Below are 26,149 nucleotides of genomic sequence, written 5' to 3'. Positions count from 1 at the left end.
CCTGAGCAGGGAGGAGAAGGCTCTCCCTGAGCTGGTGCCTACTAAAATATCAGTGAACATACTCTTTTTGTGGAAATAATCTGCTGAAGTCTGAAAGGAAGTAAAAATTGCAGACTGATCAACAGATGTATTAGATTCAGCATTGCTGAAAGTAAGACGTGACCAGCCTTGTTCTGAACTGCTCAGCATGAGCAGCAGTGGCTCAGAGCTGTGTATAGGCACAGGTTTGCCATTGCTCCTGCAATGCTGACAGGCAGCATCTGTTGCTTGCTGCCCTTTGGTCTGTGTTTGCAAGTTCTGGAGTTTTCCATTGTACAGGGGAAGTGGTGTATATTAAAACCACGTAACGTTGGAGCTGAAGATGTGTCTCATTTGGGAATGAGACTGCCAGGGACCCTTTTTTGTCCCTCTCTCTGAATATTTAAGAGTAGTTCTAAGGGTGAATTGTGTTTGAGCTGAGGAAACAGCTGTGCATACTTGATCCTGCTGATCCTGGCCGTGGTGTTGTGTTTAGAAAGCTTGAATGCAGCACCCCTGCAGTAACACAGCATTTAAAGGCAGATAAGTAGGAGGAAAGCTGAATTGTTGCAATTACACCTGTATATTTTACTTTTTATTTTGTATTTATCTCAGATAGGCTGACAGTGAAGTGACAAGGTCTGCGTGGTTGCCAGCTGATACGATCTTAAGAACCACTGAACTTAAACAGATCCCTAAAAATACAGGCCCTGTCTTGCAAATACTTTGGAATTCAGCAACAGCAATGAAATTACTGGATATACTCTCACATCCCTAAAGCTTTGCATATATAGGGAGTGGGAAATAAATGAAGCAATGTACCTGTGTTACTGAGAGCTGGCAAAGATCTGTGCAGCAGCATCTGTTTTATAGTTGCAGTTAAGACTCAAACTGCTTGGAAGCCTTTTATTTTTAGGCATCAGGGTCATTTTATCTCACCTTTTTTTGAGAATGAAGTAGAAATATATTTTAAATCTTTGAGGATGTAAATCCTAATGTTCAAACATCATTTTTCCCCCTCTTTTTTTCTTGAAGTACTGCAACTTCTTTATCCAGAACTTTGCGTTGGAGCACTCATTCTTGAAGATTTCTCCTTGTTTTTCTGCAACTCTGAAAGCAGAAAATGTGTTTATTCTTCAGTTGTTAAATTCTTATAATTGTTTGTCATCAAAGTGTAAATCAAATACTGCTCATCACTCTGGGCTGAATTGGCACTAAAGAAATTTCAACAGGAGACGATGATCAATTAATGAGATGTATAGAACACTAAGTTTTGGTTTCAAAGCTGGTACTTCATTATTTATTAGACACTCTACAAGGATAGGTGTCTAAAATATTTGTTCTCTCCAGGCCTTGGATCAACTGCAAGGACAAATTCTCCTTTTTAGCCAGTTGTACAATAGAAACTTCTATGAGTGTGTGTAGACTTGGGTCAATAGTCTTGAAATAATAATTTTTTATTTCTGTATAAACTAGAGACTGTAATGAGAATTAATCATTGTCTTCCTTTATCCATCCAGATGTTTGCTCAGCTGTTGTGGAAAGCTTCTTCACTTAAGCAGATGCTGTGATAAATTACCTGTGAAATGGATGTGATACACAGTTTTTTTTTTTTTTTTCTTTTTTTTGCATTAGTTATGAGGAAAACTATGTTAAAAAAATCCCAAAACCCACAACCCCAAAAACTCAGCCCAACACAGAATTATTTTCAGTTTGAATATAAGGCCAAGCTAGTAGTCCTATACAAACCTGAGTATGGAAAACTGCTACCATGAGAAGACTCCTGAATCCCCAGCATCCCTTCTTGGGGTGATTGCATACAGAGGGTTGCAGTAAGACATTGAATTGCTTTATACAGTTTGCTCTGAGTGCAGGGGGTGTCTCTTAACAGTAGTCCACAGCAAATCTGGTGGCTCAGAGGCAGCTTAACGTTGCTGTTGAACTTGATGGAACATGAAGGTGAGTAAATAGAAGTGCATGCCACGCTTTGGGTGCGGGCTGGAGGACACGGCTCTGCTGGTTCCTGAGAGCCTCAGAGCTGCGTGTGGAGCAGGATGTTCTGGAATGTGTGCAAACAGCATCGGTGTGAGCTGTGTGCCACACTGAACACAGGCCGGTAAATTCTGTGTCTAGGGACCCCTGAGGATTCCAGGATGGTGTTTAGTCAGGGATTGAACCTTGCCTCAACATTACCATTGAGGTAGTTACAAAATTACTGTTTGCTGTCATATTGGGGTCAAATAGTGGACACTACAAACAGCAGAATTTCTTCCTTTCTCTGGTTTTAAGTTCTATTTCTGCAAGTAAAGACATTTGAGCATAGCTGATGGCCGTGTCCAGAGTCCTGTGGATGCCTTGCCTCTCCCACTAGGGCTTTCCCATTGCTTGCAGGTGGTGAACAGAGGTGGGCAGATCCCACATGCTTGGAAAGTCCTCTCAAGCTTGTGCACCTTTCTTTCTGTGAAATAGAAAGATGTGTTGTTCTTTTTCTAGCATTCAGTGCTGTTGTCTTCTGCAGCCTGTAGGCATGAAAGACTGATGAAACAGGTAATTTCTTTATAGAATATTTTTAACAGTAGATTTCAGTTGTCTTGAAGCAGACTGAGAGGAAGAGGCTCAGCATAGGCTGGGCCATGATAACTGTGCTGCTGAAGGTCAGGTTTCTGTTGATCCTTTTTCATGTACAATGTCAGAAATCTTTCAAAATTGGGATGGGTAGCAGGAGTGGAAGCCTTTTTTGCAGACCAGCACATTGAAAATCAAGGCTGTTCCTGTGATGATGAGAGCAGATCTTCACCTGGTACATGGAGGGCTGCTTTCCTCTAGAAGCTCTTAAAGACATTCAGATCATGTCATGTGCAGCCACAATTACATGTCACTGTGAAACCAGAAGACTGACCTTACTGACTTGGCTTTCACAATCATTTCTACAGAGCTGACTTCATTCCTGCTTTAAAAATTACTTGTAAATACATAACCCTGGGGTTTGGATTTGGTGGAGGTTAATTTTTTTTGCTTTTTTTTGTACTGGTGTTTTTATCAGCAATAGCTTGGCACTCTTAAAATTGCTTAAACAGGACCGGAGGGTAGTGGTCTGCCAATGGTAAAGATCTGTTTCTTCTGTGTTGGAATAGTACATGGTGCAAGATGTTACTCAGCTTCAAAGCTGTACAGAATGCCAGTGGTGGTTTCCCAGCAGAGATTCTCCAGGATAACAGCAGCACAGTGTCATGAGAGGAAGCTGCCAGTTTTGCTGATGGAGAGTAGACTGACCTGGTACGTGATACCAGCCACATCTCAAACATCACAGGGGGTACACTCACCTTGTTGTGCAAGAGATGACGTGGAGGCAGCTGTTCTTTTCAAGGCAGTGCTCCAAATCCTGGTTCATTACATCCAAAACTTGATGTAGAGAAGGGTGGCTGGAGGTGGAGGTTGCCCCAGATAATGTTGATCAATTGCCTATGGTTATCTTTGATCACAGGTCTGTGAAATGTCAGCACTTCAAAGTGGTTTCATGAAATACTTGTGCAGGATGAGAGTACTGCATCCCAGTCTTACAAATACCACTTTTTGGTATTTTGGGAGAGCCATTAGTACTGCCATGGAAAGGAAACAGTCTGTTTGCCTCTGTAAACTTCAGCATCAACTTGCTGATACTTAGGCGTGATTTTTTTTCCCCTTCTGCAAAACTGTGCATTCTAGGGAAAAAAAAGTTGCTTTAAAGTAAAAAACCAGCAAACCCAGAAATATGGAGTGAATGATTTCCATGCAACATTAATATCTTCAGTTTCACACCTAGATTCTTTCCAAAATTATAAGTGAACCCTCCTAGACTTTGTGCTCAGTGTATTTGTTGCTAGACAAAATCAAGAGTTCTCCAGGAATGTACTACTGCCCTAGGGATCTTAACATCCCTTCCCAAGGAAGTTAGCAGGATCTGTGTCCTGGTGAGTGGACAGGTTTATAAAATACCCTGTTTTAGTACTGGTGCTGTGCAGTTGTTGGACACATTCTCTGATTTCTGGCCTTAGTAAGGTGAACTGGGTCTTCCAGTTCCTTAACTTATCTGTCCTGCTGTATGAATAAGGGGTGGTGGAACATGATCAGCATTTGAGTGAATCAGCAAGCTCCTATGCAAAAGAAGATTTGAGTTGTCATCAGCTCCATGAATAGGACTTTGAGGAACTCCTCATCTGGAGAGAAGTTGTTGAAAATGACAGAATTCCAGTTTTATCAGCTGCCACTCCCTTTATTCCTGAGTATAGGAAGGATTTTTCTCTCTGTTCACAAAAATATTGTCTCAGGAAAATGAACTTTCCTCAAATGCTTTTTGTCTGCTTCCATAGCACTATTGTTCAAGTCTAGAAAATTCTGCAGTATCTTTTTCAGTAACATGCTGTAATACTCATCAATACTGTTGAGTGTAGGGCTCCTACAGCCCCAGTTTCTCAATCTCAGGGGCTTTGTACCAAATCCCCTGGTTTTGAAGTCAGATCTGAAGTACTTTTTACAGTGTCTTGCATCATTTGTTATCTGTGAGGAGGAGGTTCAGTAGTATGGGTAGGACACAGAGAAGTTGCTATGGCCATAAACCCACCTCTTCCTAGCAAATTCCCTAATACTGATCCCAGCAGAAATGCCCATTGCCTGTGTGCAGGACATATTCTCATTTCATGTGCTGCCATGTACCTGCCCCTACAGACTAAAAAGTGTCTGGTCTGTTCCTGCTTCTCTGGTACTTGCTGTGGAACAACATTCCTCTTTTTTGCTGCTGAGGAGGATGGCAGGAATATTGACAGGGAGTAATTTTATCTGTGGTCTTCAAGTGTTAGTTCTCCCTTACCAGGGAGGGCTGCTAGCAGTTATTAGCCTTCCCCCAGTTGGATTTGAGCTTCGTGCATTCACATTCGTGAGTCTGATTGTGCCATGACACTAACTGCAGAATGAATACTTCTGACTGTATGTTCTCATGTGATCTGTTTCAACAGCATACGTTGAAAATGGGACAGCTTTTGTGTTTTTTGATTGTACTTTGTCTTCCAGGAAATTGGCACTAGAGTTAAAAAGCAGATTTTATTGCACATTCAGTTGCTATTATGATTGCCTGAATGCAGCTCTTGGTTTGATGGGAAAGGAGCAGAAATACCTTATTTTCAGTACTTACCTGAATCTGGGATGGAATTATTTTCTACTTCTGATGCTGGTGTTTACCTTGGCATATTTTTGGTCAGGCAGAGGGAAGTCAAGTCACTGAATGTAAAATGCTGTCTGTTCCTGTTTCCCCACTTAGAAGGATTTTGAGAGATTAAAATTTCAAGTTTAACGGGACCTTCGCTAAGGCAAGTGCTGCATCATCCTCTGATCAGTAAAGGTATTGGGAAATACTGGGTGTGTCTTTGATTTGTTTCTCAAGACCTCAGCCTAGTCATCTGTATTTGGGTGGGGAGGCAAGAGATTTCAGCTGCAGCCCAAACCAACTCTTTAAGATGTGGGTGACTGGAGGCTGATGTCTGCTTTTCTTTTGGATGTGAAGACCATAAACATTTCTTTGAGTGCTTTTTACATTTATTAGTAATATTGCCAGTGCTTTACATTGCTTTCCCCCCCCCTTTTCCCCTTTTGTCTCCTCCAGTTCAGTAATGGTAGGCTCCGTGTGTTGCAGGTCACATGGTTCTATGACACATGTGTGTGTGTGTATATATGTGAGATGCCTGGGGACTCTGCTCAGACTGCGCTGAACTTCCCTCTTCAGAGCTGCTCGCCATTTCAGAGAAGTCACTTGCCACCATGATGACTGGGGGTTTATCTGAGGCCAAGCCAGCTACTCCAGAAGTTCAGCAGCTTGCTAACCAGGTGAGTTGCACCCTCTCTCTAGATTAAGTTGTGTGCAAAGATGCTATTCCTGAAGCTTGTGTAAAGCCTGGGAGACTGAGACAGGTTTTAAACTGAAGAAGCTCATGCTGAAAGTGGGAATCCCCTCGACTGCCAGTGTTTTCTCAGCATTCTATGTAGGAAGTGCCTTGGTAAGACTGAGACAAACCACTTCTCTGTCTCCTCTTCGTCCATGGCCAGGCATGGTACTGGCTACCTTCAGTTAATGTCTGTGTGAAGTTCCAAGCCCGGCTCTGCTACGCCAGCAGTGAGGTCACTTGTTTGAAATGAGAGGTGGCATATTGGAAGGGAAAAGGTTGTACCTGATAGAGTTCATTCCTCAGTGAAGGACTGTGTAGGACAAACCAGATGCTAGTATGCAATAAAGAATTATAAATGCAGCAAAAAGCTTTTAAATTGTGTGTTCCCTGCTGGCATTATGTGTTTTCTAGAGTCACAGCTGTGATACAGGGGCTGCTGCTGGGGCAAGATGAGCTTGGCACAAGGCAGGCCACTAAGTGAGCCCAGTTGCCAGGTGGTTGGTTACAGGCAGTGGTCCTGAACTGGAGAGCTGTGTGAGCAGCACCTCACACAGATGCGATCCTCTGATGCCCTGCAGTGCAGCAGCTCTTTTTAATGAAGGCACAAAACGCATCCTGAGGAATGAAAGGGGTTTCCACCCACCCACCCAATTGTCTTCACTCTTCTGCCTCTGAAAGATGAGCTCTTGTCCCTTTGGCAATTGCACTTGGGCACTCTTTGAGAAGACAAAACCAGGAAGTAGCAGAGCTGAATGCATTGGCAACACTGCAGCACACTCACTATACCTGATGTGCAGGGCTCCCAGCTCTCTCCTTTGCTGTGCCACTGAGGACAGAGTCTGCACATCCTTCCATCAAGCATCCTCCCACATCTTCCATGATCTTGCAACTGAGACCAGGCAGCCCAGTATTCTGACAGGGCTCTTTTCTGTAGTCCACAGGTGGAGGGGATAACTTTAACATCCAGTTTACTGATTAGAAGATACTCCATGTTATTCCATGTGTCTGATTTAGCAGAGTGATACAAATATGCTGGCAACTTGATACAGGTCTAAGTTACTCTTAGCAAAATGTAGCGACTGCAATCCCAATTCTCTGAGGATACCAGCGTGCTCTGCACTGCTGGTGTACAATAACCTCCGTGTCACTACACTGGGCATCCTGAGTCACTGGGAAGGGGGATGTGGGTTGAAGTCAGCTCTAGCCAGCAGTTTTCTTCAAAATGCTTTTGTCCAACCATTTAGTTTTTATACTCAGGGTTGGGCAGAGCCATGTGTTCACTCCCCACATGCTGGTCTGGCTAACTCAGGGGCGTGTTCACTTTCTCTTACTGAACTCGGGTAGTTACACCACCACATTGTCCCCTGCACTGACAGAGATATTTATCAAAAACACCCTGTGGTCAACCTTTGCGTTGAGATAAAGTCAACTCATTTGCAAAAGCTGTGGTCAGTGACACCCTGCATTATTCCCTGAGTTTCATGGGTGGAACCATTACCCTCCCCAGCTCCTCTGAGCCTTCTTCCATTACAGGGCTTTATTGGTCAGTCACAGCTGGGGTCACCAGAGTTTGGGGCATGTACATGAGGGAGGGCTGGAGTTTGGGGTAACTGGTTAGTCAGAGATGATTTACTGCAGAGAAGAAATGGATTTACTGCAGAACAGAAATGAATGGTCTACAGTTGTTGGGAGGCACTAACTGAATTAGTTGGGAGCAGTACAACTCTTTCTTCTATGCTGGCAGGAATGTTTGAAAGAGCAGCACTTGCAGAGATCAGAAATTCCCTTTTTACCTATGGAGGGAAGACCCTAGCAAGGGACTTGTAGCACCTTTGTTTATTTGCCATTCTTGTTTCCTCATGTTTAAGATGGGGCCAGCTGAGGGCTGTGAAATTTAATTTATGAGTCTGTGAAATGCCTCAAGCACCATACTAGATACTGAGCTTCATTTTCAATGCTGGGCTGTGTTATTTATGGGTCATCAGAAGTCTTGCAGTGTGTATTGGAGGTGTAACCACAGCACTTGGGTGTCTGTGAGCAAACAGGCACTTGAAAATGTGAATGCTGGTTTCAGGCAGTGTTAATGCCCCCGGAGTACAGGGTATAGATGGAATCTGAAATGTGGATAGTGCAAAGTTTCTGTTTGATTCCAGAAAAGGACTGATCCTAATTTTAGTGTTCTTTTGTTCTCAGTAACTTCAGGAAAATGAATACAGATTGTTCTTTGCTCTTTATTTTCTTCAAGGTGAAATTTCTGCCCTGTGCTGAGAGCAGGAGAGAGAACTCTTCCCGCTCCTTTCCCCCTTTCCAGAGGCTTTGGTACAGTTGTCTATGGAAAATATTCTTATGGAAACCTTATGCTGGGGAAATCCTGCAGTCCTTCCAGCATAGGTGTCACCATTTCATGAAGCATTTCTGGGGGCTTTTATGCTCTGCTGAGCAGAGAAGCAATTCCTATGATTTCAGTGAAGCTGTGAAGAGCATTTGCAGAACTTGGGATGCTCAAGGTCTGTCTGCTCATGAGATTACACAATTATTTACTTATACCTGTGCCTTGTATCTAGCCATCATTAGTGAGCTGAGGAATGTGATTTATTTGGTATCCCTGTTTTACAGCTGTTGCCCAAAACTGAGGAATGTTTTGGGTTTAGGATGCTGTTAGATAAGAGCTAGGAATGTTACATTTTTTCACCTGAGGATTAAGGATCTGTTTTTCTTCTTGATTTTACTGATGGCTCAGCCTGTAACTAACAAATAGGGGATACAGTGGCCAGAGGAGAGAGAGCAAAACTGGAGAGAAGTGACTTTGTTTTGCTTTATTCTGAGAAGGAGTATCATGCACCAAAAGTTGCTACTTAGCGCATTCTAGGAGCCCCCTGCCCCAGTCAGCTGGAAGGTTGTTGGGAATTAAAATTTCCCTGGTTTGCCAGAGTTAGCAGCTCTTCAGCTGAAAGTATAGTTGTCTGTTCCTGGGGATAGAAGCCCTTTGGAAGCTACTCAGCAGAAGAGCAGTGTAAGAGATCATGAGGAAGCTGAATAGGATGATAATTTCTGGCTCTTTGGAAATGATCTGGATGTTTCTTGGACGCTTTCTGTGGCCTTCCTGCTAGGAAGGAATGTCATGGGAGTGGCAGGCAGCTGCAGGTGCTTGTGCTGGGAAAGTTAATTAATTCAGTGGGTTCCTGTGAAACAGGTGGGTAGTGAGAAACGCTGAGGTACTGCGGGCCTGGCCCAGGGCAGGCTGAGCAGGCTGGCACTGACACTGCTCCTCTGCCCAAGCTCAGTAATGCATCCGGGCATCAGTGTGGGTGTCACGTGCAGAGGAGCACTGTGTCACCCAGCCTAGGAGGGATTGTCTCTGCTTTCTGTGTGGTGGTCATGCAGTGATCATGAAATGGGAGCGTTTTTAATTCTTGGAGAAGTAAGGAAGAGCAACAGCAAAACCTTGGACTTCTGGAGGGAAGACTTTGGCAGACTGGTTGAAAGAGTCCCTTGGGAGGCAGTCCTGAAGGGCAAAGAGATCCAGGAAGCCTGGGCATTCTTCAAGAAGGAAATCCAGGAAATCCTAAAGGTGCAAGAGCAGGGTGTCCCCAAATACCAAAAGACAAGCTGGTGGGGATAAAGACTGGATTGGCTGAAGAGAGGGTTTTAGCTGGAACCCAGGGTAAAAGATAGTTTATAAACTTTGGAAGATGGGGCAGGCAATTCAGGATTACAAAGGTGTTGTGAGGTTATGCAGAAAGTCAGAAAGGCAAAACCCCTCTTAGGACTTAGCTCTGTTCACTGCCAAAAGCAATGACAAAAAGTGTTCTAAAGAATACATAAGCAACAAAAAGAGGGCTAAGGAGAATCTCCATCATTTGCTGGATGTTGGGGAAATCATTGCCACAAAAAATATAGAAAAGGCTGAGGTACTTAAACCCTTCTTAATCTCAACCATTAGTAGTCAGAGCAATTGTCCTAAGGGTACCAGCTCCCTGAGCTGGAAGACAGAGACAAGGAACACTACAACGCCCCCACAATCCAGCAGGAAACAGTGACCTGCTTCTCCATGTGTAAATCTATGGGGCTGGATGGAATCACCTGAGGGTACTGAGGGAGCTCATGGAAGAGCTCTCCAAGCCATTGTCCATGGTTTACCAGTGGTCCTGGTGAATCAGGGAGGTCTCACACAACTGGAGTTTGGCTAATTTGATGCCCCTCTAAAAGAACATCTACAAGAATGCTAGGAAGGAGGATCCAGGGAACTACAGACCTGTCAGGCTGAGCTCAGTTCCAGGGAAGGTCAAGGAACAGCTCATCCTGAGTGCCATCACACAGCGTGTGCAGCAACCAGGGATTCAAGCCCAGCCAGGATGGGTTCATGCAAGGCAGGTTCTGCTTGACCAACCTGATCTCTTTCCACGACATGTTGAGTGGATGAGGGAAAGGCTGTGGATGTTGTTTCCCTGGACCTTAGTAAAGCCTGAGGCTCCAGTTCCTGCAGCATTCTACTGAAGAAGCCTGGACAGGTGCACTGCTCACTGGGTGAAAAAACTGGCTGGAGCCAGGCCCAGGGAGAGGTGGTTGCATCTGTCTGGTCTGAGGTGGTGCACCCAGGGCTCCTTGTTGGGGCCAGCTCTGATTAACATCTTTATTGATGATTTGGACAAGGGGTTTGAGGGTGCTCTCAGTCACTTTGTGGAGATTTGTTAAGGAGTATGTGTGAAAGGATGAAAATTGGAGTGGTATATGTGAAAAAAATCCCCAAGTATCAACCTGCCAATCATTTTTCCCTTTCTTTTTACAGGTGAAGCCACAGTTTCAAAGCCAGGCAAACACGAACTGTGCTGTCTTTACAGCCATAATATATAAGACTCAAGTGGTTGCTGGGACAATGTACTTTATTAAGGTTTGTATATCTTGTAGGAGGGAGTGTTTTGGAATGAAATTATACAGGTGACTGGCAGAGTGGCTTACAGCTAGCAAGAGAGCAAACATAATAGGAAACTGTCTGAGTAACAGAAGTGGGGACTACCTCCAAATGCTTATTAAATTCCTCTGTTTGGCACTACTGTAAGCAGGAATACAAAAAATGTGCTGTGCTTATTCAGATGTGACTGGTAAGCTTTTTGGGATCATCCCCCTCAAGGACTATAGATTGCTTTCCCAACTCAAATTATTTCAATGAGTATAACTAGTCCCCTGTTTCCTTTCAAGGCAGAATAATATCCGAGTCCTTCAGTTGTGTTTGTTGGGATGAAATTGAAATCAGCTTAAGGAACCAATGGAAAGATAATGCAGTACACACATCTGCTGGCTAGTTTTGCATGCAAGTAGGTGTGTTGATGTTTTGGTTCTGTGTCAGGTGCTGCAGAGGTACAGCCTGCCTGCTGGTTCTTTCTGTATTTTCAAAACCCCCTCTCTGCTGCAGAGGAAAAATGGGTAATGCTTAATTTGGAGCCCTCTGATAGCACCATTCCTCCTCTACTGGAAACCCTGACCGATGGATGTGAGCAGCTTGCTGTGAAGTAGCACAGAAGAAATGGCTGGGTGTATTTTTCCTCTGAAGGCCAGCAAGCACTGCTGAGCAGCAGGCTGGCCTTCGGAGCAGAGCAGGCATGGCCTGTGACTGCTGAAACCTCATGTGTGCGTGGGCATGTGCCTGACAGGGCATGTCGTATTCCAAGGGAATGGGAATAATTCTTTTGTTAGAGGAATTGGCCTGTAAAGTCAGGGGGAGAGTAATTCTGCAGAGAGACACTGCGAGCATTAGCTCCATACTTCTCATACTTAGTTGATATCAGGAAGGACAGATGCTGCCAAACCTTCTTCTTTCCCAGGTGCTTCCTTAAAAGAACTCTCAACTCAGGAACAAAGATTGATGTATTACTGAACTTTGAAGAAATTAATTTGTAGCACTGGAAATGGATGATTTGTCTCTTCTTTCCCAATTTTACTAGTGATGGAAAACAGTTCCTCATTTTAGCATTAAACAAGATTCATTCTTTTATATTTCTGAATCTTCCACCTCACTGATGTTTCACCAGCAGACTTACAGCTGAGCTGGAACCCAGACCAAGCATAGTGCCCCACTACAGCCACCAGAAAGCACGTAAAAACTTTTTGGAGCCTAAGGCATTAAAGTTGCCATGTTCCTCACCAAGGGAGAGTTTGGCACCTGTTGTGTTTGGCTCTCTAAGAATGAAATTTTACAGCTTCCTACCAAGTCTTTATGTGAGGACTTTCTAGGAGGGAAGACAAATTTCTTTGGAAGAGTATTTATTGCAGGCACTCCCATGCACTCCCAAAAGCACTGGGGTATGTCAGGTTCCCTGTTCAGGCACTGATGTGTTTGGAATAACTCTGCAGACCAGGGATCCTGGCTTTCAGGTTGTCATTGCTTCTCAGGACCATGTGCAGGTCTTTATGTATTAGATCTTTCTGTACCCTTTGGGAGGTGACATGGTGTTTGCACTGTGTCCCACCCCCCAAATCATGGAGATTTCCTCATTGTCTCCTACGAGTGTATCAGGAGGCTGTGAGCAAATGTGCTGACATCCTGGTGACTGAAACCAGACACCATCAAAACCTGTCTCCTGTTGCATCTTCTGGTGCTTCCACACCCAAGCAGTTCTGCTCATTCTCCCTTCACCTGAGTCTGAGGGTTTTTAATACAGTTTTCTACAGGTGTAGACAGTTTCTGCCACCAGTTACTATCCAAACTTTGGTAAGAGCTGTTGAAGTAAAAATGAAAGTACATCTAAAATTAAGATCCTGGCAAAGATGTTCTTTCAAGAATGTAAAGAAACAGCCTTTTGTTTGAACCTGCTTTGAGCCCATGATCCTCACTTGCCTATTCTTTTGGTTTCTAGGTCCAGGTTTCTGATGGTGAGTATGTCCACTTGAAGGTGTTTGAGAGTCTTCCTCATGAGAACGCAGGTCCCAGCCTTGTCGGTTTTCAGACTGGCAAAAGCAAGGAAGACCCTCTGACCTACTTCTAAGACATGATGTGTTGCAGTGCCTCACCTCTGCAAATCCTATGGGGATTCTGCCCATAACAGTAAATAAAATAAGTAAATAAAATAATATTGTCCGTATTTTCATTTTGCTGCTGATATACCTGCAGGGATCTTGTTATCTTTCATGTCTGTCACAAGACTAAAACAAAGTATTTCCAATTAAGACATAGAATAAACATAACCTTACCTGGAATATAAAAAATACTTAAGGGAAAAAAGCTGGAATATAAAAAACATTTAAGGAAAAAAAAGCTGAGCAAGATAATAACCAATAGTGAAAACCAAAGAAGAGAACACTAAAGCACCAGTCAAAGATGCCATCTCAAGTCAAAAGAAATGCTTATTGTTATAAATGCATAAATGCTCATCCAGCTTAAGTTCCTTTCCAGGACTTTGCAATAGGACCAAGAACATAAACAAGCTGGTTTGGTATTTTAAACTCACACACCCTCTACAGGACATTACATGCTACTGCTGCAAGAAGATGAGCATGATTACCAAGGGAATGTTTGTTTCTAACTACTGCAAGCCTCTTTCTCTTCCTTACAAAATCGCTTCAGGTCGAGTCTCTCATTAGGTCTTTGCCCATAAAATACAAAGTACAGTTTAAATCTACACATATATTCACAGTTATAAAACAACACTCTTGTTCCTTGCTGCAAATATATGAGTGCTGGTGTCATTCCCCTTCTGATTTCCAGATCAAGGAAGTCCACAAACAGTATTCTCATTAAGTTGCACTAAAGCCTAAGCTAAGTTGCAATAAAAGTAGGATTTACATTAGTGCAGGTAATAGGAGAACCCTGTGACTTTCAAGTTTGGAGATTGCACAGGAAGAGAATGGCATAAAAGAAATTGATTTTTCCACCATGATAAAAAAAACCAAAAAACACTCTTTTCCACCTTTGCTGGCACAGGAATCAACATTTTGCAGCCTGTAGAAAATGCACATAAGAACCAGCAAGGGAAACACAGCAGAGAAGGTTGCTAGAAATAAGCCAGTTCATCATGCTTTGTCTTGCTGCCCTGGTAACTGTGGAGGCTCAGCTGCTCATTCTCGTGGGGGAGGCTCTTGAACACCCGCAGGTGCAGGAACTCCTCATTCCCAACGTGGACCTGCAAAGCATGAAACCCAGTGAGAAGATCCCTGCAGGGGGAGCAACCTGCAGCAGGAGGGGTGGCAGAGGTTGGGCTGGTTCGAGGATGGAGCAGCACACAGGCAGTAAGAAAAAACACTGACTTGTTTCAAACCAGACTAGGAGCCATGACTTTGCAGAAATACCACCTAATCTTCCCATGAAAATGGAGAAAAGATGATCTCTATTTAACACAGGGAGAGGGGCTGGGAGGTGGATATTTGTGGCTTTTTAATGCACAACTTTTTTTCTTATTAAGGTCAAATTGTAAGCATTCTCCTCTAGTTAAGAAAGGGGAAAACCCACCATTCCAAAGATTATACACATTAATTAGAAAAGAAACAACCCAGGTTGTTGTTGCTCTACCTTGATGAAGTAATTTGTTCCAGCAACCAATTGAGTTTTAAACTCCACTGCAGTGAAGACATCAAAGGTCTTCCCTTCTTTTTCTTCTAGCTGAGCTTTTACCTTAAGGAAACAATAGATTCTTTAAGACTGATGCAATATTCAAGTATTTAGGACTTAAGGCTTACAGTTCACTGCTGCTGAATTCCCAGACACAGAGTTACCACTTTTCCAAGATTGAAATGAATCATCTTAAGTTTTGTGTGAAAGCAGGACCAGGAATCTGCGGAGGTAACAAACTGAGCCAGAGCTGGGAGTCAGTCAGTACAGGCTGACACCAAGTCTGGAAAACACCTGACAGTGTCTGTTGGAATCGGTGTTTTCAAATTGCAAAACAGTGCTCAAGAAGTCAAAATAACCTGTTCAGTACCCAAGAGGGAGCCATGAACTCCTGAGATGCAGCTCTTCTCTCCTGCACTGGGCACTCTTAGCACGTTGTGGCTGTATGGAAAAATCTTAGTCAGGAAAGCAGATTTCAGCCTTTGTTTTGCAAGCCAAGATGAGTTAGTCTTGGAGCCCTTGCTTGAAAGTCCTTGCCTGCTCCAGGCTGCACCTCCTGCAGCATCATTGCACAGCTCTCCCTTCACTCCCAAGGCAGTAGTACCAGCAATGAGTAGATCCTCCAGCCATATGGTGTACTTCTCCTTTTTCTAAATGCAAGGAAAATAGATACATCTGCACTCCTGCCTAAATCCCACAGGCTTCCTTGGGGGAAAACAAGTGCCAACTTGCCACTGGTCAGGTGCTGTAGGTGAAGCAGGAACAGAAGAACCATTCCTGCAATGGGGTGTGTTCTCCCACCTCTCCAACTCCCAGAACTCTGGTGCCTTTTCAGTGACCATCCTGTCCCTGAGAGCTGTGACCATGCTTTTTATCTCCTCTCAGAGGCCATACCTCTACACTTCCTCCAGATTATGATCAGTATGTCACAAGCAAGATAATGATGTTTGAACACTTTCCTGTTTGTTCTTTGCCATACGGGAATCCAAGCTGCATTCTAAGAAACACCATGATTCACTCCTGCCTCCTCCCCTTCTCCCGAGTCAGAGGTTGGAGCAAGTGTTCAGTTTTCATCACACTTTTACAAATTTTAAGCAGCAGGGCAGACATAGGTCTCCCACTGACCCTATCCTGTCCTGTGCTCCTTTAGCAATCCTAGGCACTGGGCAGCATTAGTTTCTGAGGTCACTCAATCACTCCAGCTCAGCACATTTTTTGTTTCCACCAGGAAGCTGAACACTGGACCCTGGCTACAGACAGCTCAGAGTCCTGCAGCTGCAAGCTTGTCAGGGTGTTTGTGAGTCACCACAGCATGTGACAAACCAGCATCCTGCCTCAGTGTGCAGAGGGAGATCCCAGACAGAAATACTCTCCCAAAGACCTGGTTCTTGATCTCAGTCTGGATTTGGGAATCCTGGAGTACAGGAGCCAGCACTGTGTCCTAGTGGTACAAAGTTAATGGCATACTGGGCTGCATCAGCAGGAGCCTAGCCAGAAGACAGGGGAGTGATTATTACCCTTTACTCGGCCTTTGTCAGAAAATGTGGAATCCTGCACCCAGTTCTGGGCCCCCAGTACAAGCCAGACACCAATGAACTGTAGTGAGCCCAGTGAAGGGTCACCAGGAGCACTCCACGAGCACACCAGGATGGCTGGAGCACTTGTGCTGTGAGGAGAGGAAGAAAATGAGCTTACTCAGCCCAGGGAAGAGAAGGCTTTGAAGAAAACTTTCCAGTACCTACAAGAAGCCAGGGTCTTTACAGGGATGAAATTTTCCACAGGGCACAAGAATGAGACACAGTGGTCATAAACTGAAACTGGAGGTTCAGGCTGGATATCATGAGAAACCTTTCCCCTGAGGACTGCACTACAGCAGGAGTCCATCCTTGGAAGTTTTCAAGACTGACAGGACAAAGTTCTGAGCAGCCTGAGGATGCTGACCCTGTGCTCATGCAGGAGGTGCAGTCCCTTCCCACCCAAACAATCCATGATTCAGTCACAGGGCTGGAAATGATCATGCCCTGAAGACTCTCCACTGCCCTGCATGGCCTATTTGCCCTGCACTGCCAGAGCAGTTAAATAAAAAGCAGATGGTTCACAATCACCCTGGATAAGCTCTGCCACAATTACCAGTGAGGAGCCAAAGCTGAACAGGCCTGGCTGGAAATCCTTGCTGTGAGGAGGCTGTTCCTATGGGATTCCTAAGCCAGACACTGCCAAAGGAAGCCTTCCTGCCCTGTGTGACACTACACCCGCTGTGGGTCACAAAACTGAACAACATTTGGCCATCACAAGGATGCTTATGAAACTGTAAAATGAAGGCAAGAACTGGAAAAGCAGGAACGGGGAATATGTTTATGGCAAGCAAACTGGCAGACTCTAATAAATCTCCAAAAAGACCTGACTTTTAAGCAAACAAAATTATTTGAGAAGGCTACATTGATTTAACAAAACTAATGTTTTCTCCAGCAGTGTCCAGATGAGAATCTGAGTGCATGGGCAAGTTTCAAGTGTGAGTTTTCCCACCTGTATTTCATTAAAGGAAGTAATTTAAACTGGCAGCCAAAACAAGCTGGATAAACTTTAAAAGTATTTACGTGATTTAAATGAGGGTTTTTTTGTTAATTCTGCTCACTTCTGAATCCAACAGGGTTTTGTTTTTGGATTATCAAACCACTGCAGTGTGCTACAGAACAAAAAGTCAGGATTTCAAACCTAGTTTTAAGCCCATGTTAAGTGCATATCTGCATTACCTTTAACGTGACATGTAAGCCTTTTCAGGTCAAAGCAATAATTGCAACTCTCAGCAATTCTCAATTATGTGCTTATTACTGCAAACTCAGGCTGGTGCTTAGGAGACGCACATCTCTCCCTTTTCCTAAAACACAGAATCCTCAGACTGTACAAGGCAAATGTTCATTTCAGTAGCTGCTGTGCCTCTGGGTGCTATGTATGTGTTTGGGAACTCCTCCTGCCTGGGGAACAGGCTCAGGCAATGACAAAGTGTCAGAAGCTGGAGCGCATTCTTAACTGTTGCTCTCTAGCTTACCACATCTTAGTCGACAAAGGCAAAAAGCAGAAGGAACTTGAGTTTCTGTGACAAAAAGAAGAACGTGTGGTTTGAAGGAACTTAGTTGCACGATGGCGTTTTTAGAGTAAAAGCATTTGCTCCAATAACACGAGCAGTAACCTCAGGTACTTTAAGTAGTATCAGGATTTGGAGCCGAATTCTGTGTTGGGGAAAAGCAGACGCAGCAAAGAAGCTTTCTTGCTTATTCCACGTTTCACCCCCTCAAAAATAAACACAACAAACAATCCCCCCTTTCCCAGGCACAGAACGAAAGCCCAAAGGCATGCACAGGGTCGGATTCTGTCAGCAGCACAGGAGCTCGCTCGCTGAAGGCAGTGGCTCTGCCGGGTTTCCCCGGCGCTGCCCACGGCCCCGCGGAGCCAGCCGGGCCGCAGGGAAGGAGCTCCGGGAGCCGCCGGCTGCTCCGCGCACGGCCCGTTCCTGCCCCGCTCTACACCGGGGGCGGCGTCCCGGCGCTCAGCCGCGGAGCAATGGCCGAGCCCACGCTGGGCCCCGGACAGGCCCGCACGGGCCTTCCCCGCCTGCGGGACGCTCCCGGGCCGCGCCCCGGCCGCTCACCTGCTCCGCGATCCGCTGCGTCTCCTCGGTGGCGGGCCGGGCCGCCGAGGCACCCCCGCACAACATGGCAGCGGCGGCACAGCGGCAGCAGCGGCGCTCCGCTCCGCCCGGGGCCGCCCCTCGGCCGTGCCGGGCGGTGCCGGGCCGGGCTGCAGCCCGCGGGCGGGAGCGGCCGGGCCCGGCTCCGCCCAGCCGGGCTGCGGTCAGCGCGGCCCAGCGGGACCGATCGAAGACAAAACCAGCCTGAGGCGACGCTCGCTGCCGGCAGGATTTATTCGGCGCCCCGCACGGAAGGGCTGCTCAGCGAGCGGCGCCTCCGTGCCAGCCCGGAGGGGACAGGGCCGCCGCCCTCAGCCGCTGCGGTTCCTCCCCGCGCCGCCTTTCCCCGCAGCGCCCCGCTCCCTCCGCCGCCTGGAAGCGGCCGTCTCCCGACTCCCTCGCTCACCACGTTCATCATTCCCTCTCCCACGCTGATTTTGCCGCCCCCCAGCCAGCAAGCTGAAGGCGGTGGTGAATTACCCAACCTCTGGGACATCCCTGGGGAGATTTTAGTTTGAACATTCAGGTCTTTACCTAAATTTCCTCACAATTTAAACATCCAGACTTGCAAAACCAACAACAAACACCTACCTTCCTCCTCCCACTTGGCAGCACCCCTTGGTAAATTTGGTCAATATAAACCTAAATTTAACAATAGCAGGTATTACAAACTGAACAGAGCTCACGGATTGATGAGGAGGACATGGTGAAATATAATGAAATATAATGGGGAAGGTTTTCTTTCCTCTGGTATAGTCTATAAATAAAGCCTCTGCTGGGGCTTTCAGTAGGCAGAGTTCTGCCAGGCTTGTCAGGAGACTGGGAATGAAGGGTTGGGCTCTTCACTGAGGTGGTTCCCAAGTTTTGCAGTGGAAATCCCACCAGAGACCTGATACACTGTTGTTGTTTCGCACTGGACAGTTCAGGAAACCTCACACTGAGGCAAACTTTCTGGTGGATTTTTGAGCCATGGTGGGTGGGATGAGGCATTCATGTGGGCATCTTCTGGTAGGAAATGTCAGTGGAGGTGCTCAGGCTTTCAACAGAAGAATGTTCCCCAGCATGACTTCATGAGTGCTGTCCGGAGCAAGCCTTCTCCTCTCCTGGACCTCACAGGATGAGAACATATCCACCTCTCCTTGCATGGGAAAAGGGATTTGGTTACAAAGCACCTTCCCAAAGGGGTCCTTTTTTACTGAACTTCCCTTGTGTCCAGCGTGTGTGCGCTGCTATCAGCTGCAGCAGCAGCTCTCATGCAGCATTGGAGCTGCAGGCTTAGGACTCCATGTATGAGAGCACGGAGGGTGAAAGGGGCTTCCCCAGCAAATACAGTGCAGTTGGCCATGCTAAAAAATGATTGCAGCTCTTGGAGACTCATTGTGTGCCAGGGTATAAATTCCTTTTAAGTAAATGTAAATAATTAAAAACACCCAAGGAATGAAAAGCACCCAAATGCATAGCTAGTATACACAGCTAGTGAATATTGCTCTCCAGACAAGGCAGCTGATGGTGACTTTCTGTTTCTTACATTGCCTGTGTTTGTACACAGTCTTTGGTTTGCACAAGTAAATGGTATTATTTTAATTTCATTCATTGAACTCTTACATGTTTCAGTGCTGTCAGCTTCACTTCAAGGGTTGTTGAGCTGGGTTTGCTCCAGTAGAAATGATTCACTAGCACTAAAACTACTTGGCTATTGGAATTTTTGGAAGTGTAGGCCATAACCAAAATGCCTTTTTTAGACCTCTCTGCCATCTAGTGCTCATCCCTGCTTGTGCAGTTAGATTCAGGAGCCCCTGGAGCTCAATTCCGTACCCTAAACTGAGCCCACTGCCACAGTCAGCAGCCTGGGGAAGGGACCTAGGTTTCAGAAGCAGTAAGCATCTCTTGTCTGGGTCCAGGGGCAAAATGTAGTTTCCAAAATTTGGGCTGGAAAGATTTGTGTTTTCAAACTCACTTCCCTCCCCCTCCCACCTCAATCATCTGAGTCAGATTTTTAATCAAATATTGTGATTTGCAAGCCTTGCAATTATAGTTGAGTTGGTCCTTATGTGGTGTAGTTAAAATTTGAGCCCAGTCCAAGGGGGATGTAACAGATCAACAAAAGGGTTATAACAACTGGTCTGAATAGCCTGCTTCTTCGGATTCTGGACTTCCACTTTGCTCCTGTTAGTCAAAACTTCTCTTCCTTGTCAACAAGTGGAGGTGGCAAAACAAAGTTTTTATACAGTAATCTCACCTGTAAGTTTTATTTGCCTGCCCTGGCAGAAGAACAACCAAGCAAAAACAATAACAAGAGAGTTGTGGTGTTTCCCCCAATGCATTTGAACACAGTCCTTTTGTCTCTTCTCACACTGAGCTGCAGGCCCATCTACCTTTCTAGAAGAGGTCTAGACTACCTTCATGCTCAATGAGGGAGGGTACTGACATCTTCCTGACAGATGCTTGATCTTCCATGGGGAATCTGGGAAGAAGGAATTAAATTCTGCAATGTAACCCTAGCCCTCCCTTCCAGGCTGTCCAGGGATGTTTCTTCTCTCATCAGGCTGCAACAAATCTCTCTGCAAATGACTCTCTTCAACTTTTCCAGCACAAATCAAAAAGAACGAGGCATGCCTTGAAAAACCAGGCGCACTTATGTCTGCTTTAGGAAGAGTAGGACAAGAGTAATCAAGTTCTGCTATGCTCTCTGCTGACATCCTTAGTGTTTTGCGTTAGGTACAGCCCACCATTCTTGTGATACGTCCACCTCTCTTCAAATTGAGAAATAACCTAGTAGGTGGCCTTTAGGAGCAAAACTGTATTCAGTTCATCTATTTGTCACTTATGTGTGTCTAAGAACCTAGGCCTGAATGTCTTTCTCACCCAGTCATCTACCATCATGAACACTTCAGATATTCACCTGCTCTGGTGATCCCATTACCTCCTCCATCCCTAACTCCTCCATTTCCCCTTGTTTCATTTGCTGTGTCAGGCCCACCAGTACCGCCAGGACTGTCGCAATGTTCTGTGTAGGTGTGAGGCAGATTAATACAGCAAAGCACAACACTGACTATGGTGTGAAAGGGTTAGCCATGTATGCCTTGTGGGATAGTACAGCAGCAACACTTGGTTAAGCACACAACTACTAGCGACATAATCAGGGATACATCTCATTGTGCTTTTGCAGCGTTCTCTGGGAGGGCTTTACAAGCTGTTCTCCCCCTCCACCAAAGCAGGCAGGCTGGAGGTAAAGCTATTCCAGTTGGAGGAAACCAGTAGGAACCTAAGTAGCTTGGTCTAGTGCAATGGAGTCTACGGAGAGTATTGTCCAGTATTTCCTGTTGGGCTGAAAGGAGAGACTGGGACATTACTAAATATAAATAGCAGGGCGCTCTGTCACATTAAATACTTTACATGTTCACACCCTTGGCTGTACACAGCATGCAGGATGTTGGGGGCTTTTTTATTTTCCCCATGATTGTGCTTTCCTGAAGTGAAACCGTGTACCTTGCTTTTGTAGAGCTGAGAGTCCTGACGCACATGGTTACAGATCACATATACTGGATAAAGAGGGAATATCATACATAGTGGGAAAGAGGAATATTATACATAAATGTAAAAGCAGGGTATAGTGGAATTGCCTAGTGCCTCCCATAGTCAGCTGAGTTGCAGTCTGGCAGGAAAAGCTTAAGGAGGCGAGGCAGCATGCAGACTTCTGCTTAAGCCCCACCCAAGGCGATCTTCACTTGTCCTTCTGAGATGTCCTGGTTTCAATAAAGCAAATGCAAATTCAGTCCAAGGCTCCCCAGACACAGTCCTTCCTCTGGAGGCACATGTGCTACCCTGCCGACGCTAACTTTAAGGTGTGGTGGGGCTGTATCACAGCAGTGTGTCTTTGTTACCTTTCCCGTTCAGAAGCAAGAGGTGAGCAAGTTCCTCTCGGGCCTGGTGTACTTTTCGCAATCTTCTTTCGTTAGGAATGTACCGTATTCTCTGTGACAGAGCCACCTCCGGCGCCTATAAAATTTCGGGAGTTAACCGACGGCAGGGAAGGCTCTGCCTCAGGGTTTGGTCCCTCTTCTTTGTTGTCTCCTGCCACCGACTCCTGTGAGCTGGTCTCTGGGCTGGAAGCTGCCTGGAAGCCAGGCTCAGCCCCGAGGGGCTCATTGATCTGCAGGGGAAGCAGGGCCCGGTGCCGCATCAGGCTGTCGTCACTGTTCTGGGCCTCCAGCGAGTTCCGGCGCTTGGCGTTCCTGCTGGCCATGGCGTTCTTCTGTGGCTCCTCGAAGCTCAGCGACAGGGTGACCGTTCCACTCCCAAAGCTGACTTTCTGCTTGCACCCGCGCTGCTGCTGGCGCTGCCGCTCGGCGCAGGCTGGTAGAGGAAAAGGGTCCTCGTGGTTGCTCTTGCTGCTGATGGAGGAGGAAGGGGTGGAGCCGGTGGAGCCTCCCAGGCTGTTGGAGCGCTTGCGGGACACGTTGCTCCGTCTCAGTGTGGCCCTGGCAGCCACTTTGAAAGCGTGGGCAGCTGTGCTGCAGCGCACCTCCTCGATTGTGTTGCGGGAGGGCTTGAAGAGGATGATGTAGACTTTGTTGAAGAAGATGCAGGCCAGAAGCCCAAAGCTGGCAGCCAGTATTGCAATCACTTCCACAGCAGACACGAACTTGCCGTACGTGCTGGCGTAAGCAGGGATGAAGGAGATCCACACGATGAAGAATATCAGCATGCTGAAGGTGATGAACTTGGCCTCGTTAAAATTCTCAGGCAGCTTTCGAGACTTGAAGGCGAAGAAGAAACAGATGGCTGCCAGTAGGCAGGTGTAGCCAATGAGGAAGCCGAGGGCCATCAGGGAGCCTTCATGGCAGGTGATAAATATGATCTCATCCTCCAGTTCATGGTTTCGGTAACTGGATGGTGGGGCCGTATAGAGCCAAATCACACAGATGACAATCTGCACAAACGTGCACAAGAATACCAGGAGGAACTGAAGGTTGAGGCCCCACCACTTTCGGTGGAGGCTTGTGGGGATCTTTGCCTCAAAGACAAGAAGGACACGGTTGGTTTTCACCAGGATGCAGGAGATGCAGAGGACAAAGCTGATGCCAAAAGCTGGCTGCCGCAGACGGCAAGTCCAATTCTGGGGCTCACCAATGAAAAACAATGAGCTGGAGAAGCAGCATAGCAAGGAAAAGAGGAGGAGGTAGGATAGCTCCCGGTTTGTGGCCTTAACGATGGGTGTGTTCCGAAATTTGGTGAAGACTCCCAGAACAAAAGAAGTCAGGAAAATTCCAAGCACAGCAAAGAGAGTCAGAGCAATCCCAAAGGGCTCGGTCCAGGCCAGGAACTCTATCTGCTTGGGGATGCAGGACGTGTGGTTCTCGTTGGACCAGTAATCCTCAGGGCACTTGTCACAGGCACTTGCATCTGAAAAAGAAGTGACAAGGAGAGGGAAAGTTTGTCAGAATGAGAGGCTGAAGTGTAACATATATGGCAGCTACACACTAGCCTTGATCTTAAACATACAGAGTGTTGCGCTCCTGTGTGCAGATCCCAGAGTCATGTATTGATGCCTCAGAGTTTCTTACTCTGAAACAACCAACCTCCTGTGGGCTATATAGCAAAACAGAAAGCATTCTTGGTTCTGGCTTAAAAGAAGTCCTGCCTCTGCACTCATGGTTTTTTGTAATCCATTTCTTGGCAAAACTTTGCAAACTTTGATTGCTATCAGCTCTTACACAAGCTCTGGTTTTCCCTCTTGCTTGTTCCTTTACTTTATCTTCTACTTCTGTCTGTCTTCATACCTCTCAAACTTTTATCATCATTTGAATATCCTGCCTTTTCCTATTACAGAGAAAATTAAAATCGTGCTTGCCTCCTTAAATGCTTCAAAAGCCTATTTCATATTCCATGGAGGCAAGTCTTAGTGTTTAAATTGCTCTTCCCTGAAGGCAGGCAATGCCATTGACTTGCAGCTCATTCTCATTTCATGTTGGAATGCCAGGGAAAGATGTGTCTTAATAATATCACTCTCTCTACACCCAGCAAATGTCCCACTAATGCTTGCAAAGGGAAAATTGGTGCCTCCATCTCCTTCATGAAGGTAGTTGGGCCTATTGTGATAGCATGGCCATGCCAATGGCTTGCACGATCAAAAAGCAAGGACCTGTTGCTTCTGCTCTTCCTCTTTGACTCAAATGGGTCTTGTGCTCTAGCAGGGAGGGTCACAACTCTTTTGATGGCAGTAGAAAGGGGTTGAGAGCAGAGAGTTGGAGGTCTCAACTTACCTCTGCTTTTGGGATCCCAGAAGGATAGCAAGGGGCTGCAGAGGGTCCACAAACTCCTTTAACAGCAAGAACCCTCTGAGTTTTGCACCTGAGCACAGACCCAGACTCTGACAACAGTTTCCAGAGCAGAGATTGATGCTAATGAAAAAGTTAGGAATGCCCAGCTAATGAGGCCAAAGGCTTTCAGGCTCTCTTGTTCTTAAGGTGTGGTTGGAGATCATCCATGACCTGATAGGCACTGCTTCCCTAAGGACTTTTTGCCTCACCTAAGGTGTTTGAAAATCTGCCACTAGATGCAAAAGCTCAGTCAGAAGCTGTCATCAGCACATAATTTCATTTACATCCATTCAGCCATTAATTCTTATTTTTCTTGTGCTTTTTACCTGGAAGTTCATTACAAACTGCAAGCAGACAAAGCAAAGTTAATTTTGTGTAGCAGGAATGCCAGAGACAGCTATTTAGCACTGCACCCTAAAGACAAACTTTCACTGCTGTCTTGTGGTGGCTTAGAGACCATGCTGCCACTGAAGGGAGTAAACCAAGTCTCCCTCCTCCTGCCAGACTACTCATTCTTTCCCTCTCCTTTGCATTGTTAACACTTGAGGCCACGCAGCTTCTCATTCTAGTTGGAAACTCAGCCTCCCAAGAGCTTTTCAGGAAGACCAAAGATCTGATCCAACCCACTCCATGGCTGCACAAGTACCAGAACTGCTCCCAGACAAAGTGTGGGAGCAAACATCTGGGAAAGGACAGATTGTTTCCTCTGGTAGCATCGCTGTCTCAGCTGGATGGAACTGGTTGTAAAGTTGCTCTCTATGCCTATAAAACTGACAAGTACAGGAAATAAAGACTGTTACTGTCAGCTGAAATTGCAGCAGGAAACTGTAGAGTCAGAAGACAGTCACCAGCTCAGCCCCATAAATTTCACCTCCACACCAGAGCTAGTTCTCAAAATTATGTGAAGAACACCAGAAGATCCCTATTACACATGACCAGAATTGCTTCTATTCAATCTGAAAATCCTGATTTCAAGCATCCTGTAACTATCCTATATGGTCATGCTAAAAAAATATCATTCCTGTCTGATAGGACACAAATTAGATTCTCCCAAAGAACGCTTTTTCAGTTTTGCAAGCAGTTTTGAATTGCTCATCTCTGGCAAGGTCTGCAGTGTTTGCTGGGACCAGTGCACCAGACAGAGTATGAGGAGGTCCCAAGTGCCTTACAGTGTAGAGAGGACTGATATTCTGAAATAATTTACTTGCCTTCATTACCCTGGGGATGCCCAATACTGAGGGACCACTAATGGTGTTGGAAATTCAAAATTTTTCAACCATTTCTAGGCCTGAGTTTACCTTTTCCGTCTCTTCCAGAACCTGTAGTTTGATCCAAGCTCCCAATGAAACAAACAAAAAACATGTCCATGGGTGCTCAGTAGGATCCACAGATTCTTATTTTTTGTATGCCAGTGATCAAGAGAACCTGTAGTTGGTGAGTCCATAAAGGGAAATATTTCTCTCTGCTTGTGAAATGTGGGATGTAATGGATGTTATTTCTTTGTAAAGCATGAAATAAAACCCTAACCGTTTGAGGAAAACATGGGGGCAGACAGATAACTACAGAATTTAGGATGGGGAATCTCTCCCTCCTCCAAGTTTTTGGAGAAAAAAAAGCTACTGCTACAGTGCAGTAGAATTTTCTGGTGGCTGCCTCAGAGGCT

General features: G+C 45.8%; 3 protein-coding genes across 3 annotated transcripts in view; 1 reads left to right on the top strand and 2 right to left on the bottom strand.

Annotated features, from left to right (window-relative positions):
• The first annotated feature begins 47 nt into the window (after positions 1 to 47).
• LOC144245883 (cystatin-A-like) lies at positions 48 to 13,012 on the top strand. Its single transcript, XM_077781249.1, has 3 exons — positions 48 to 5,874; positions 10,723 to 10,824; positions 12,788 to 13,012. Exons 1-3 carry the CDS (start codon positions 5,809 to 5,811, stop codon positions 12,914 to 12,916), a joined length of 297 nt encoding a protein of 98 aa, XP_077637375.1. The 5' UTR covers positions 48 to 5,808; the 3' UTR covers positions 12,917 to 13,012.
• LOC110480881 (cystatin-B) lies at positions 10,799 to 18,260 on the bottom strand. Its single transcript, XM_021549199.3, has 3 exons — positions 18,125 to 18,260; positions 14,437 to 14,538; positions 10,799 to 14,050 (listed from the first exon to the last, which is right to left on the bottom strand). The coding sequence occupies exons 1-3, from the start codon at positions 18,188 to 18,190 to the stop codon at positions 13,922 to 13,924; spliced, it is 297 nt and encodes a 98-aa protein (XP_021404874.1). The 5' UTR covers positions 18,191 to 18,260; the 3' UTR covers positions 10,799 to 13,921.
• Positions 18,261 to 21,629: 3,369 nt separating this feature from the next.
• CASR (calcium sensing receptor) overlaps positions 21,630 to 26,149 on the bottom strand; it is a 73,280-nt gene continuing 68,760 nt past the window's right edge. Inside the window, exon 7 of the mRNA XM_021548851.2 lies at positions 21,630 to 23,569. Within this exon, the coding sequence (XP_021404526.1) occupies positions 22,119 to 23,569 (1,451 nt within the window). The 3' untranslated portion in view covers positions 21,630 to 22,118. The remainder of the gene's footprint in view (positions 23,570 to 26,149) is intronic.

This window comes from Lonchura striata, chromosome 2 (assembly GCF_046129695.1).
Source record: "Lonchura striata isolate bLonStr1 chromosome 2, bLonStr1.mat, whole genome shotgun sequence".
Taxonomy (NCBI): domain Eukaryota; kingdom Metazoa; phylum Chordata; class Aves; order Passeriformes; family Estrildidae; genus Lonchura; species Lonchura striata.
Note: the sequence above shows the minus strand (reverse complement) of the source record. Positions and strands in the feature narration are given on the sequence as shown.

Bases quoted from the DNA above. Each gene is read 5' to 3' on its own strand.
- LOC144245883 (XM_077781249.1), top strand. From the start codon at position 5,809: ATGATGACTGGGGGTTTATCTGAGGCCAAGCCAGCTACTCCAGAAGTT. The intron at 5,875-10,722 runs GTGAGTTGCACC...TTCTTTTTACAG, and splicing joins TTCAGCAGCTTGCTAACCAG to GTGAAGCCACAGTTTCAAAG. The intron at 10,825-12,787 runs GTTTGTATATCT...TTTGGTTTCTAG, and splicing joins GGACAATGTACTTTATTAAG to GTCCAGGTTTCTGATGGTGA.
- LOC110480881 (XM_021549199.3), bottom strand. From the start codon at position 18,190: ATGTTGTGCGGGGGTGCCTCGGCGGCCCGGCCCGCCACCGAGGAGACG. The intron at 14,539-18,124 runs GTGAGCGGCCGG...TGTTTCCTTAAG, and splicing joins CGCAGCGGATCGCGGAGCAG to GTAAAAGCTCAGCTAGAAGA. The intron at 14,051-14,436 runs GTAGAGCAACAA...CATGCTTTGCAG, and splicing joins GAACAAATTACTTCATCAAG to GTCCACGTTGGGAATGAGGA.